General features: G+C 32.2%; 1 protein-coding gene and 1 long non-coding RNA gene across 2 annotated transcripts; both read right to left on the bottom strand.

The window, feature by feature from the left end:
* Window positions 1–2,416: 2,416 nt before the first annotated feature.
* Window positions 2,417–9,423, bottom strand: LOC124847773 (putative sucrose-phosphate synthase 3). The gene is given in 13 exon segments (XM_047325331.2): window positions 2,417–2,650; window positions 2,653–2,846; window positions 3,795–3,922; window positions 4,230–5,138; window positions 5,315–5,377; window positions 5,476–5,529; window positions 5,604–5,780; window positions 5,862–5,993; window positions 6,059–6,193; window positions 6,449–7,141; window positions 7,241–7,304; window positions 7,852–8,084; window positions 8,616–9,423. Coding segments are annotated over 13 exon segments (3,147 nt in total). The 5' UTR covers window positions 8,895–9,423; the 3' UTR covers window positions 2,417–2,564.
* A 5,914-nt stretch (window positions 9,424–15,337) lies between these two features.
* On the bottom strand, window positions 15,338–15,953 carry LOC148198297 (uncharacterized). The gene is made up of 2 exons (XR_015779950.1): window positions 15,718–15,953; window positions 15,338–15,624 (listed from the first exon to the last, which is right to left on the bottom strand). It is a non-coding gene; the product is annotated as an uncharacterized LOC148198297 (long non-coding RNA).
* Window positions 15,954–16,796: the final 843 nt, after the last annotated feature.

Consider the following 16,796-nt stretch of genomic DNA (forward strand, 5'->3'; position numbering starts at 1 on the left):
ATTGTTTCTTGTCTTCCTGATATCAAACCCATAGGTTGCAAATGAGTGTATTATGTGAAACTAAAATTTGATGGTTCTCTCAATCATTACAAGGCAAGACTAGTTGCCTTAGGAAAGAAATAAGAATATGGAATTGATTATGATGAGACATGTGCACCTATTGCCAAAATTACAACTACCAAAATTGTCCATTCTATAGCCACTATTAAGGGTTGGTTGCTTCATCAAATGGATGTGAAGAATGTGTTTCTTCATGGTGAGTTGATTAAAGATATTTACACGTTTCTTCCTTAGGGTATCTTCTCTTCATTTACAAGTGTGTTCAAGCTTAATCGTTCTTCATATGATCTAAGTCAATTCATGCACTTTCCTTGCCATCTCCACTTGGCAACAGTTCGTCGCATAATTTGTTATTGGAAAGGTACCTCCCAACGAGCCTTATTTTTTTTATTGACACACCTCCTAAATTAATTGCATATAGTGATGGCGATTGGATTGGTTGTCCTGACACTATCCGATCAGTCATTAGTTAGAGTTGTTTCGAGGTTTTTCATTAATCTTATGGAAAAGTAAGAAGCAACCAAACATATCTAAATCCTCTACTGAATCTGAGTATCGTGCCATGTCTATTGCTTGTTCTAAAATAATTTGGCTTCGTGGTCTTTTGGCTGAACTTGGGTTTCCTCAACATAGACCAACGCTTATCTATGTTGACAATACAAGTGTCATTCAAATTGTTGCAAATCCAATGTTCCATGAGTTCACCAAACATATTGAAGTATATTGTCACTCTATTCGATAAGCTTATTATGATAATGTTATTTCACTCCCTCGTGTCACTACTCAACTTCAAGTAGTAGATATATATTCTTACCAAGGTTGTTCCTCACTCGCATGATCAGTTTCTTGTTAGTAAATTGATATTGATTGACCAACCCCATTAGTTTAAGGGGAGACACCAATTAAGAATTAATTTGTCTCCTTAAATATTTTGACATGATTTCAAAAATAAGATAGAAAATTGATAAATTGATTTTTGTCAATCAAAAATTAATTTGTCTCCCTAAAATATTTTGATATGATTTCGTATGAATAAATTAAGTAATCCATAAATTGATTTGTTCTTTCTAATTTCAAATTATATAATATTTTATAATCACGTGTAATATTTATTATTAACATTATTTATAGAGAGAGTAAAAAACATCAATCCATTTTTCATATTCTTTCAAAAAAATATTTTTCATGAAAATAAATTTATGATCTCTAAATTTCATTAATTCTTAAGAATTAATCTTTAATATTCGCTAATATTATATTTAATTCTTATTAATATGAATCATTACTTTTATATTTAATTAGAAAATAAAAATTAAAAAGAAAAACTCAAAAAAAAAATCCCTTATGCTATCCGGGGGTAGTGCTCATGTAACATCTCATCGCTCTAGTGATAATCAAGATGTGTATAACAATTGTATTGACTCTTTGCCATAATTCAGACAACTCCATGGAGCGAAGGCATATTGGCTTATTTAACTTAATATGACTTTGAATTAAGACAACTGTTTTTTAATATATAACACTCAAACATTATAATAAATAGTTAAGTGTTATTATGTTCTCATTTCTCTTTCTCCCTCTCCCTTTCTCTCTTCACTCTAATTTCTTTCTTTTTTTATCATGTCTTACATTATTTTTTTTTTATGCATTACCTTTTATTTCTAGTTCTTGCAAGTACTTCATTTTTAATTTTAACAAAAATATCCCTATTTTATTACCCTGCAATGCACTTATACCTTTCTCTTTTATTAATAAAGTACTATCTTCTTACTTAAATTTTTGTTTATCTTCTGACTTCTTGTAGAATGAATCAGACTTTCTCTCTTATCTTTCCTTTTTCACTTCATTTTTCTTTTTCTTTTTATTTATAAAAAAATGTAAAGAGAAATAAAGTTCTCACCTTCCCCCGGTAAAAACAATAATATCATTTCTATAATAAAGTTATTAATTATGAACAATATAATAACAAAAATAACTCAAATAAGAAAAATGTATATATAGATATTTAAAACTTAACATATCAGAACCTAAATTTACACCTATTTGAATCCTTCTCAAACAAGTTGCATCCTTTTGGTTGATGTAACTGTTTATTCCTTACTTAAGATCAAATTAGTTACTGGGTTTCCAAGACTTTGTTTGTAGTTATTTCAGCAGTTATCATGAGAAAATATTATTCTGATTAATTTGCTTCCTCTTAAAGGTTCATATGCTTCTCTTATTCAGCGGAATTTCTTCAATTACACTAAACCCTGAAAAATTCCCATTGCTTTAATGAAAAAAAAGAGAAACAAGGTTTCATGATTACCCTGTACCCTAAAGTGAAATTTCTATACAAGTCCTCATATCAAAAGCATTGTGACAAAATAAGCCATATATAACTTTTTTCCAGATTCTATGCTTAAGAATAGCACACAGTTACATCATTTTTCAATTTGTGCACTGTAAAGGTAATCAGATTAACACTATTTGAAAAGGAAAATGGCACCTAGTAGTTTAACACTTCACATTATCCCAGATTTTGATAGTTCCTTCAGAGTATTGGCAATCTTGTCCTCAGTTGTTTCACTAATGCATGCCACAAGAGGACTTCATTTGGTACAACGTCCTCTCTTTGGTAGCTTCCTGGACCTCTAAGTATTGCTTCTGAACCATTAGACACAACACCCTTCATGATAATGGTCTTGTGAGTTCCAGAAATCAACTCCTCATAATCCGTGTCACCAGTTTCTCCAAGAAAGACAAACATGTTTGCAACATTCAGTCCCCAACGGACAAAGAGATACCTAAGAAAGTAGCATCTTTTTTTTTAGCAATTGTATAAAACATAGCTATCTGAGTAAATCATGCACACTAACACTTCAATCCAAGTTTCTCTGAAAGATGGGAAACTGTAGAAATAAGATTCAACCTTAAAAAGTACATAAATCCAGTTTATTTTGTACTGTGCCATCTTGATAAAATATTGTCTTAGAAATCAAATTAAGAAGTATGAACAGTTACATTGATTTCCAATACAAAATCTGCTTGGATGTTGTATGTAGTTTTAAGGGTTAAATAGGTTTAGTCCCTATATTTTGACATGTAATTGAAATTCGTCACTGTCTAAAACATTGATACATTCTTGGTTCCAAATTTGGTCTCCAAATTTTAAAATTGAATAGATATAATCCTTTTAATCCAATTACATTAAATTTTTTTGTTATCAAACACGTCTGAGACTACCGTTTGAGTTGTTTACACCATTCGACATGTTTTCACTTCAATGTCAAGTAGAATAAGGGTTTGACAAGTAAAAAAAAAGTAACATAATTGAGTTAAAAAGACTATATCTATTAATTTATAAAGTTTGAGGACCAAATCGTATCAAAATTTCTACCAGGGATGAATTCCAATTTTTCCTTAAAGTTCAGATATTAAAAACATATTTAACCCTAGTTTTAATGTAGGCAATTCATTTCCTATAATAGAGAAGGACAAAAATTGTTGCTTACACATAGTTTCAATGGCTTTGAGAGAACAACATACAAAATGCTGTATTAAACAAAGAATTGAATCCCCTACAGCCTTATTTTCGAAGTTTTCTAACAGTACCTCACTCCAAAGTATTAAAAATAGATTCCTACAAACTCTCTTAGCATGTATGCTAGAATGAGACTCTTCAATCTGAAAGTGTTGAGTGAAGAGTTATTACAGAATTGACTTTACTGCTTTTTATGAGATACTATTATTACCTGAGTGCCTGTGCTCTTGATGCAAGGAGTGGAATAACCTGCACACTAGATGAACCCCTGCAGTACATAGGATGACAACGTAGGCCTCGCATCCGAAGCTTTTGTCTCAAGTCATCAACTCTCTTTGCCTGACAAAGACAGTACAAGGATCACTTCAATCAATAAAACCAGTTTCCTTAACCACTGTCACTGCAAGTAAGTTTGAATGAACTTCTCTAAAGCCACTTCAAAGAGAAAGTAAATAAGACAGAAGTAAAATTAGTTTATATACAAAGTAAAATTAACTTATGCATAAATTAGCTAGTAGAAGTTATTTCCCACTGATGCTTCAAAAACTGATTCATTTTTCTTCTTTTTATTCTCTCTTGAAGTACTTATGGAAAAGTTTTCACCAAACAGGCTCAATGCAAACAAAAACAGGTGAATTTCATGTACCTTAGTGAGATCCTTTACTTTGTATGATATGCAATGAGCATTGCTAGCTTTCAAATCTTCCTCAATGGGACTTGAAGGTTTTTTTTCACCTTCAGCAGTACTCATAAGATTCCAAATGGTTTTCCTTAGACCTTCACAACCCCAACGATAGTCAATATGTGCTTCATAATCTGGATCAGGCAAAAGCTTTCCATCTTCCGTGTAAGTACCGGGATAGTAAACTTCACTACCACTACTGCAAATCAAAACATCAAAATCATTTGCTTGAATGTTGCCCGATTTGAGGAACTCTACTGTTTCTAGCATTGGCATGGCTGTTGACAGAGCAAATCCAGAAACTCTTGCATTTTGAGGGTCTAGTTGAGCAGCTTTAATGATCCTCTGCACTATCTGGATCATTGTCTGACCAGGAGCTCCTTTGTCATCATAGATATCTAGTGCTATAACGATCAACCTACGTCTTCTCCATAGAAGAGGATATTTCCCAGTTACATTTTCAGGCAACTTGTTAGTGTCATTTAAACCACCAGAATCTGGCCTTTTCATCTTGCTTAGGAGACGCTTAACTTGGTCTTGCGTGTCTGATCCGGATCCTAAACCTGCTAAGTCAGCATCAATAGAGAGTCTAAGGGACATGTCCTGCACATCCTTAAGTGAGTCATTGAAAGACTCTTCAGCATTTATATCATTCCCAGGAGTGTTAGTTTGCCATTGTGGATGCCTCATCCTGCAGGCAGCCACCCTTGTCAGATAAGTTCGGCAGTGTTCAGGCCACGAGAAAAGGTGTATGTTCTTCCAACCATTTTTCCTGCACTCATGCCACAGGTTTTTATCTGACAACAGCTTGATCAATGCATCAGCAATTGCTTGCTGATCATGAGGATCCACAAGTAAACCATTGTTCAGGGCCTAACACATCAAAATGAGACATAATAAGTGGCTGCAAGATTTGGACAAGAGATTTTTTCATTTGAATGTGAATTTTATGTTTTTCAATTCAATCTGAGATACTAGTTCACCACATTGAAACATGTAGGATGGTGGTTCTTGCATGGACCAGTTAACTAAGATAAAATTTATTTTACCCTATGAATGTCCACTGGTCCCCCGTTTTTAGTGGCCACCATTGGAAGCCCATGTGCTGCTGCCTGCATGAGTTTGATCATGTTTAGAGATAAAAAAAAAAGAAAAAAAAGGGAACATTGTACCACAAAAAGACCAAATTAGCTAATTAGTTAAACTCTACCTCAATTAAAGTAAGACCAAAAGGTTCCACTAAAGCAGGATTGATGAAAACACCCTGATAAAAAATATAAATCATTAGCTGTTCAGAATTGTTCAAATTCAAGTGAAAATCTACTGACTTCATTATACCTTTGTTTTTGCGGCAAATCGGTATATCTCCGGAACATCAGATTGCTTGTGATGTTTAGGGTATGCCACTCGCCCATATAGGTCATACTTATCAATCATTTTCAACACTGTTGTGAGCACACTGGCATTTCCAGAAGACATCTCATCTATGTCATCCCTATTTCCCATTATGAGAACCTGTTTTGTGAACACATTAGTCTTCTCCAAGTACTTAACAATAGTTACCTCTGAGAGGACAGATCGATTAAGTCAACTTACAAGGTTAGCAAGTTCTCTTAAGGGACGGCTTTCTCCATAGGCTTTTAAAAGAGTGGTTAAGTTCTTCTTTGGATCTGGCCTTGATAAGGCCAAGATCACAGGCTTGTGAGGATTCCTAAAGAAACGCATCACCTGCACTAAACTGTAAGTAGAAAGCCAGTAATATTGAAGGCAGATCCAGATTATCAGTTACTCACTTCTGACCAAATTGATGGCATTGCTTTTGGTGAAGACCCTTCAACACTTGCAGTAAGCTGAAAAATCTCTCCATCAGCTTCAGGGCCATCTTCTTGGCTCATAACATTGCTAAAGTCCATTCCAGGAGGGATAACCTGCAGAAAGTTTAAACCATTAGTAAATAGCAAGCAATTCACCATGTTATTAGAAACAGTAGTAGTGTACTTAGGTGATGCAATTAGCTTACAGAAATACAACAAAACCGACATATCCATCCAGTGAAGAGATTTCTTCAAAATTTCTGAGTGAGATTAATTAGAACAGACTTTTATCTTACTTTTGATTTTCTAAGTAATTATGAAGAAGTTTGTCCCAAACAACACCAAAGGTTATATCAGTAAGCAAATTACCGCCATCCTGGGCATGAATCGACCATGACAGTTCACACCACGCCTAGCGCGAGCTCGCAGTACTTTCTCAAGCTTGACATCAAATCCATCATAAAGTCCCCACTGCTCCTCAATTTCTTGTTTTGTACTAGTGATAACAAGTTCTGCTGCATCCAGAGAAAGTTCTTCTGCCTCAATCCTCCTCATCATCTTGTATGTTGAATTGATATCTTCTTTTGATTGGCGTCCCTGCTTAAGAAGTTGTTCAAGCTTGTTTCTTCCGAGTGAATGGCCTGTCAGCACCATTGGTACATTCAAGGCACCTGAAAGAATTGCAGCACTGTCTCCAGCATCAGCATAATGTCCATGAATTACATATGGCCACACAGGTTGTCCCCCACCAACTTGTTCACCCAACACTTTTGACATGTTGAGAATGTGAGCTAATGCTCCATCAACAAATTCTTGAATGTAAGGCCAAAGAAGTTCTTTCTGGAGGTACTTATCACGTGGACCAAAGGGTATTCGTATGATATATGCACCACTGCTCTCCCCAATGTTATCATCATCATCTCCACCCACAGTTAACATTTCTGTAGGCTCTCCATAGCTCCAGTCAATTTCAGGGGATGAGATTTGGCGTGTAAACAGATCAACTCTATATACTCCAGGCATTTTTGCAAGTGCACGAGCAAGTTCTACCACATATTTAATCTGCAAATACATTGTTTCTAGCATTAATCACTATTTAAAGGGAGTGACAAAGATATTCATAGTAGGTTTGTGATTTAGGTCTGTAAGAATGTGAAGAACCTGTCCACCAGTATCAGAATCTCGACCGAGTTCCATATTTTCTCCTCGAACCAATCCGTGCAAGCTGTGGAATAAAAGAATAAGGTTATAGCAACCATTGTATTTACACATGCTTCTAGAGTTAATTTCTTGAAACATTTCTCAACCGCAGTGTTTAGAAAAATGAGACTATCTTCAAAACAGATACTTAAACTAAATAGAAAGCATGTGGTTTCTCTCTAAATTCTTGATAGTAAATGCTTGGCAATGCCATTCCAATACACCCCCTACCCCTTTGTATTTGTCAAATGATATTGATCCTCTGATCGTCCCCAACAACATTTTCCATTATGCAGAACCAGGAAAAAAAATTAAGTGCAGGAAAAAAAGGCCATAATGATTGTTTTATGACAGCTGGTGGAACTTCAGAAATGACTCATTGGCTTAACTCTTATCATTGTTATCATCTGAATTAAGCAGCACAAAGCATCTGAAGCAAAGGTAAACTATCTTCCCGATGACTGATAATGGAAATAAATATGAATCTGTCTTCCAGTATGATCAATCAATGAGTAACTCAGATGACTGAGAAATTGTCTATTTGTTAGCACAAATGTTAATTGTTGGTATACCTTAAGAGGACAAGATAGAGCTTCTTTTCCTTCTTGTCATCGGACCATACTTCCAAGTTGGAAATCTGACGCTGAATTTTTTCCTTTGGAGTCTCACTTTGCATCATCTCTCCAATAGCATCGCCTTTTTCTCCTTCTGACAAGTCTTCAGACATGTCCTCTGTTGCTTCTCTGCGACCTTGTTCTCTCTCCCATCTTCGGTGTGCCACCCTCTGGGATTCCTCCCATTCCAACTACACAAAGCAGACTAGTGTTGCTTATTATGATCTTGCATACAGTAACTCTATTGCATACAGTAACTCTATAGTACATGATAGTTCCCTCAACTATGTTAGGTGAAGGACCAAGCATAGTGAATTGAACACTTAAAACAAACAGTTCACACAATCCTAGTTAGAAAACTCCCTTCTCTGTCTTGAACTGAAAACAAAGTAACAATCATTGCTAGTGGGGCACAGCATAGATAAATAAATTGTTTTGTATTTCCAAACAAATAGGAAATGTCACTTTAATGCAGTGTGCACAAATATCAGTCAAGAAAAACACAATTTTCATGCAAAATGGTACCGTATTTCTTAATTTGATATTCGCATTGATTGATCATGCCATCAAAATTGGAACCCAAAAAGCAAAACACATCATTGGATTCACCAATAGATTCTTCTTTCATGATACTTCTTCGAAATCACATAAACCTTACAATTCATATATCCAAATTCAAATGAATTATTTTTCATTCAAACCAAACTAACTTAGAGAAGAACCTGTTTTTTCTTGCGAGTGAGATGCCAAATGCGCCAGCACATGTTCTCCAACCTTGAACTCCTCTCCCTGGTGTTCCTGGTGGCAACCACCTTGATCCAAGTCCGATACAGATCAGATTCATCAACACTTGTCACCACCTCTTCCACAAAGTACTTTGTGGGGTTGAAATGCCCCCCATCTCTCAGAGTCACAGGTGCAGGCTTTTGCTCCTCAATGGTCGGTGCCCCAGTTGAAAGTATGGCCTCCAAGTACCCATTAATCCATTCATTCCCCGCCATCACCGCTTTCCCGCTGTTTTTCTCAAGAAAATGATGAGAAACCAAGAAAACAAAAACCGGGGTTTTTTGATATTTCTAACAACGTATAGATTGTGTCAACCGAATTATCTCCTAAAGAAGATGTGTATAGGAAGGAAAAAGAAAGTGGCTTGAAGAAAATTATCTGAGAAAGGAACTTGAAACAAGAATATATGACATATGTACAGTGCTTATAAGTCCAACATGGTTTCTTGGATATTAAGTAAGCATGAGAAGTGAAAAACATGAGAAATGTGTCGTCCGCTACGTTAAGGCCTAAAGGGGTGAGTTGGTGTTGTGTTTTTCTGTTGTTGTCATGTGAGAGTTTGTGTCATTCATTCATTTGGATGCTGAGACAGAAAAGTGTGTTTGTGTGTGTGTGTGTGTGTTGAGGTGTTGCATGAGGTAGAACGAGAAAAAGGGGTGTGTTGTTGTGATTGGTGAAGAAGGGTTCAAAGATAGAGTCTTTGGTTGTGTTGGGAGAATCACGAGAAGGGTTGGATGGGAAGAGATGGTGAGAAGTTAGGAAGGGGTGGAGGAGAAGGAGATGGCAAAGGTGAGGGAGCCACGTGGCAGGGAATGGTGGGCCAGAGACATGCACACGTGTAGAGTGAGAAGAAAAAATAGAGAGAGAAAAAGGGTCTCATGGATGAATATGATTGTTACTAATAGGAATTATTTAAACATATTATATTTTTTTGTATAACTTTTTTTAAGAATATTATACATTAGTATTTAGTCATCTATTATCTATCCATGAAGAGGTTTGTTATGCTTTCTCGTTACAGTAATTCTTTTGTGGTACAAATGAAAATTAATTATTTTATTTATAAAAACAAATAATTATGTTTAAGTATAGTAATGGATAATACTTTCGGCATGATAATTAAATATTTAAGTACAAGGTGGAAAGTAACTTATAAGAAAAATATTCCTTATCTCATGGGCAATGTGTTGTTTTAAGAATATTATATTAAAATGATTTAATATTGTGTGTTATAGCATGGAAGTCAAAGCAATAAAGGATATATTTTAAATCATAATTTTGAAGTTTGAGTAAAACAAATTGAAGCAATTTTATCAATGAAGAGGTTGTTAAAGTCTTGATAAGTGATGAAAGTATATGTAGAATTTTAGAAGCTACGAGATTGGTCCGTGCTCAAATTTATAACATGTTACTCAAATATTGATGAAATGATAAGAAAAATGATTATGAAATTTATTGGATGAAATTAACAAGTCACGCCGAAGTTTTTAGATAAGTTTCAAGTTTTCACCATTCTTGAGTGAGAGTTTAAGTGAGGAAAATGCTTAATTAATTCACTATTATTTATAGATGAATAATTAAGCTGTGAGAGGAAATAAAATAAGAAAGGATGTCACACAGATTTTTTTCCCTTTAGAATTGATATACTCAAACAATATAATATTATGCAAACGAGAAAGTTTTTCTTTATTTAAGTGGCCTAATAGGGAGATGATATTAATATTGACCATAATATTGACATATTAATGAAATTGATAACCCTATATTTATAATTATTGATAATGATCATGAAATGTATACGATATATGGGGACCTTTTTATGGGTGTATTGTCGCTTTTGAGTGTGTTATAGTCCTTTATAGGTATATAAGATGATATTGTACTTCTTCAAGTAGAAATATTAAACTAATTATGACAAAAGAGAGATTAATAATAATATGGTTCGGCATATAAGACACACTGAGTGGTGAAAAATGAAAGTAAATTATTATATAAGACTATTTTTGCGTAAAAAAGAAAGAATCACCATGACACAAGTAATTAAATTTATATATGTATTAAGAGTGTTTCTAATGAATAATATATTTATTTTTTAAACATATTTAATATAATTTTTTGAAAAACAATAAGTATAACCGTTTTAAAACCGTAACAGTTTTATTAATACAATAGTGAAAACACATGAGATAGGTGGATGTGTTTTCACATTTTTTTACGATAGTAAAACATGATAAAAATATTATTATTATTATAATCATAAAATTAAAATATTTTTGACAATTTTATTATAAATATTTTTTATTTGTAAGTATTTTTATAATTTAAAAATAATTAAGTTTAAATACCAGTATTGAAAAAGTTAAATTTAAAGAAATAATTACTTGCAAAAGTAAAATTGATAAAATAGTTATTTTAATTTAAAAAATATTTATTAAAATGGTAAAATTAAAAAAAAACGTGGACCAAAAAGAGAATCCTGGGTATTCATGTAATTAAGAATTCATGTATTATGTAGAAATAATAATAATATAATTTATTATATATGCCTTTAATACATACATACATATATATATATATATATACATACATACATATATATATATATATATATATATATATATTAAGTACATTAATTTTAATCTAATAATACGAAGAAAATTGGTCATCCTCGTACGTTTTTAAAATTTGAGATAACAATCTATGTCTTTAAAAGAACATTTATGAGTTCTATCTTTTCCTATTATATTACATAGAGAGGGAGGTCAGTAAATATTATTTTATATCGAGAAAGAAAAAACGGTGTTTATTTCTCTAAATATATCGAAATCATCTTTATTTAAGAAGCATGTTTAAGTCATCTACCCTAATATTCAGGGATCGCGGTTTGTCAATAGCAAAAAAAAAGTAAATGGAGAAAATACTAGAAAAAGAACAACATAAAATTAGTGTTTTATTTGAAAAAGAAAACGAAAATAGATAAAAAGGGTTTTTTTTTTCTCTTATTTAAATTCATGTACATGAAGAGTGAAGAAAAATGAAAAAATGGGAATGGACCATATTCTGCTGAGGAGGTTCTTTCTTGTTGCCATGTGCAAGTAGCAAAAGTACAGAATATTTGAGAAGTATCTTTGTTCCTTTCCTCATAAGAGTTTTCTAGCCGTTGGATAGAAAAAAAAAAAGAAAAAGAAAATATAATAAGACGAATTCTATGTAGAAGAACTTTTCTTATTATATTTACTTATGAATCAATATAAAAAAAAAAGTTTTCTCGAAGATATACTGTCTAACAAAATTGTTCTATGTAGAAGATGTTTATATATATAAGAAAAATTAAAAGAATTTATAGTTGGAGTGAGACTTGTGTATCTTAATGTATTAAGTTTAATTTTAACAATTTATTTTTTTATCACATGAATAATGTATCATACTTCCAATCATTACATGAGGATCTTTTGTATGAGAAATAAAGTTTTCATGTTGGACCTACGTAATCATTATCAACAACATATAAAATGTTTGACTTTGACTTGTTTAAAGGTTTAGTCACATTCATTTATTTGATTGAAAGAAAGTTCACTTTTAATAGTGTATTGGAATAAACACTTCAATTAAACGTTTCTTCAATACCAATTTTTTTGTTATATGAAAATTTATATTGTAAATTTAAGCATAAATTACTAATTTGATATGCCATTTTTTTTACTAAGTATTGACATGCCTTTTATTTAGTTTAATTTATAGTTTTGTATTAGAAATGAATGCAATTTTTTAATTTTAATTAATACAATGTTATTCTTCATTCAATTGTGTAAAATGTCAACTTTTTTTTAGTGACACAATAAGACAATAACATGTAGTTAGGTGTAGGACATTGATTCAAAATTAAGAGATTAATTCAAAATTTCAATTATTGAGAAACCAAATTGAATTATCTAAAAAACACATGCACGACATTGATAATTTAGTATAAATTTCATTGTAAGTCTTATTAGAAATAATAAAAAATAATAATATTTTGAATATATATATATATATATATATATGTTAAGAAAATTAGTAAAATAAACGAGAAAAATTATGAAAATTATGTTCTTTTTGTCATTGAAATAAGTTGGTTATAAATTTTGTAATACTTCCTAAGAATTTTATTTTAGATAGTTCCTAACAAGTAACGGATCTTATTTACTAATATTAAAGTATACAAATTGAAATTATTCCCTAAATTGGTTGGTTAAAATTATACTTAATTTCGAATTGTAAGACAATATCATAATCTATGTTAATAGTGATGATGGTTGAGTTTAATAATTAATAACATGCTATTCAATAACTATCAAATACAATCCTATGCAGCTTGATCACAATAAAGAGAATATGTATAATTAAAAAGAAGAACACATCTTATCTTGGATAAACGTTTGGGGATAAATTTTGCCGATATAAAAAACACTACAAAAAATTAGATTTTTATCGGGGGTTATTTTTTCCGTTTCCGGCGGTTTTAACCCCCGGAAAATATGTTACCCCGGTTAGGAAAACCGTTGGGAAAACCTGCGTCGCTAAGTAATTACCGGCGGTTTTTTTAAAAACCGCCGCAATTAGCGGGGGTTTTGAAAAACCGCCGGTAATAGTAGGGGTTTTACTAAAACCGCCGGAAATAACCGGGGTTTTGAAAAACCGCCGGTAGTAGTAGGGGTTTTACTAAAACCGCCGGAAATAACCGGGGTTAAGCAAAACCGCCGGTAATTTGTGAGGGTTTATGAAAACCGCCGGTACTTTTGAGGGTTTTCCAAAACCGCCGGAAATGTAAATAATTTAATTTTTTTTATTATTCAAATGACTTGATTATCATTAATAAACCAAAATTAAATAATATGAAACCAAAATTAAATGTAAACATTAAATATAAACAAAATATTATTATATAAATTGTAAATATTAGAAATACAATTAATGTTTCTTAAATATTAAAATTAACATGTTATGAATAATAATTATAGTTTTGTACTTCTTCAATTGTCTTCATCATTTGATACTTTTTCATCGTCTTCATCATTTGGTACTTCTTCATTTTTTCATCATTTGATATGCTTCCTTTTTCAAATACCTAAAATATAAAACAATAATTAGTTAATATTTTAAAACGGTTCAATTCACTAATATCTCTTCTACCCTCACAAAGTAAGCTAGTACTTGCAAATTACACAACATATCAAGTTTTTCTAATGGGTTTTACTTGCAAATTACACTGAGAAAATTTATGATTGGAACTTAATAACTTTAGTTTTAAAACCAACTGTTTCAAAACTTCTATAATTTTCAGGGGTATATATATATATATATATATATATATATCATATACTCCTTTATTTTTAATGAAATAGAAATAATTTCAAACTTAAAGAGTCCTTTTTCTATAAATATAAACTCTACAATATGCTTTATATCCTTTATTCGGTATCGTTCTCAGTCTTAAAAGAGAAAAACAAAATATATCAAGTAAAATCCCTAATTACAATAATTATCAAATATACAATATATACCTTTCCTATATTTTTTTATTGTTATTTAATATTCGTTTCTTATATATATATATATATATATATATTTGTTATTATTAATAATTTTGTCTATAGTTATTTGCGATTGCAAGCTTAAACATAATTATAAAGTTTTATTTTGTTTTTTCTTTTATGAATTATAGTAAAATTTACATTAATGTATATATACAAAACATAATTTTTTGACGTGATGATACTTGAAAATGTATCTGATAGAGTATTGCAATGAATTAAGACATTTAAGAGATGAGTAGGGCATAAGATTGAAAATATACCATCACTTTCTGTAACATGTTATTGCTCTCAGTTAAGAATTGTTCTAACTGATTCCCTTCCCTTTTCATTTCCAGAAGATCAGCCTCAACCTTTGGGATGCTTTCCACATCACTGGACAATCTGTTGATCTCATCCCTGTATTCAGAAACAGCAAATTCTTGCTTCTGCAAATCAACCTTCAACTGCTCAATCTCTGTATAAGACAACATTCTCAATAATCTCTGTTAAAACTTGAAAAAGATAAGTTGATATAAACTCATTAACTACATAAGAAACCAGATGGCCAAGAAAAAAACTATTCACTTAAGGGTTCCTAATAAAAAAGAGAAATGCTACATATTTCTATACATTCTTTGTTACTTTCTTTATCAAAAGATTGAATCTGCACTCTATCAGAGACATGCAAACAAAGACTACAGATATATATATATATATATATATATATATATATATATATATATATATATCAGCAAGAATAATTTTTGCTTAAACTACCTGCAGATTTTTGCTTAAAACTAACCTATCTGCAGATTTTTGCTTAAAACTGTTCCTTTTTATAGCTTTGGTGCTTCTTCTAGTTGCTGCTATACACACTTACAATCATTATGAACACTTGCATCTTTGGCTTAATTGAAAGTCCTTTTTTCCACAATCAGAAAGCTCATTCCACAATCAGAAAAGTAGTGAATTTTGTTCATCCTATTTATAAAGTTTAGGTTGTCATAACTATCTTTTAGTTCAACTCATAGTGCATATAGTAGGTTCTTATTCTTCGACATAGTAGCTAGATTTTCATGTTACTCAATTTTCATTCACAGAAGTTAATATTACATTTACATATGCATTATAGTTTTAGACTTTAATCTCTGATTCAGCTTTGCATCCTAGAATAGGCTATCATGCATTAATTTTCATTTGCTGCTGTACTTAGTTTCAACTACTATATTGTATTTTCAGTTCCATTTTATCATTATAGCCTTAGCTCTACAGTTCATAGCACATTCATTTTTCAAGTTACTTGTTGATGATGTGGTAGAGATTGTATCATATCCACCACCGGTGATCTGTAAGTCTTGGACAAGGCACGAGCCATATGATCAGTTCTCACCTGCAATTTATTTTGAAAACTTTAGGCCTTTAGTTAAAAAAATGAATGATCGAAGACAAAAAAAACGAAGCATTCAACAAGGCTTCCCCCAACATGAAACGATTCATGTGCGTCTGAAAACTCTGGCGGTGACATCTGAATATAAACTCTTGCATAGAAGTCAGGGGATGAAAATTGGTCAAAGTGTGTGCTTGAAATCATGAAACCATCCTTCCCCCATATATATAGTCACCTAGATAAGAGTAACAAAAGTATGAGCTTTATTAGGATCTATATTTTAGACTACAGACACAGAAAGGAACATCATTCAATTATCCTGGCAATAGAGCTTTTACTTTCAAAGTTTTCTTCACAGGCAATTGAGCTTTGATATTATTAGAATCAAAGCAATATCTACTATGTCTTTGATATATATCAAATCATATGATTCAAATTGTGAATCTTAATTGTACGAAAGGTAAAAAATAACAATTGTCCAGATTTGCATCTTTGAAACAATATTAAACAGAACATATAAACAACTATTAATATATGGACATAACTTACTAAAATTTGAACAAAATGCACAAGATATAACGTGAGAATCTACCTTCTCAAACTCTGAAAGTTTGTCCACTATTAGGTCTTGCCTTGGAGAAGACCAAAATTCCATCATTGATTTAGGAAAAAAAAAATCTCATTGTCAGCGAGGTTGCTCTTAGTTCCAACAGGGCTCTGGGATGAAATGGAAGGAAAAAAAATTCAAGGATCTAGACAGGAACCAACCTCACTACATTGCGCCAAAGTCCACTGAATCCAACAAAAATTTGGAGGGTCGAAGCAACGATAAGTGCGCCCTGCGTCCCACGCATTATCCTCTCAAATCTCTGCATATTTATCACTAATCAGATAAACAAGGATCAGTAGATCGAACAACGAACGAGAGAGCCAAAACCGAAGAGCCAAGATCGAACACAGTCTTACCTTGACCTAAGTTTGGTCAGTGCGGGAGCGCGCCAGAGCACCTCGACCTCGCTCAACCCGCAAATGTCTCGACGCCTCCACTTCGACGCTCAACCAAGCAGGAGAAGATGAACACAAAGCCAAGTAGGAGAAGACGAACACGAAACAAGCATGAGAAGATTGTGGTGCGGGGAAGGATTTGGGAGAAATTTTGACGAAGGCGCGGGGGA

The sequence above is a fragment of the Vigna umbellata genome, chromosome 5, assembly GCF_029865625.1.
Source record: "Vigna umbellata cultivar VRB3 chromosome 5, Vumbellata_1.0, whole genome shotgun sequence".
NCBI lineage: Eukaryota > Viridiplantae > Streptophyta > Magnoliopsida > Fabales > Fabaceae > Vigna > Vigna umbellata.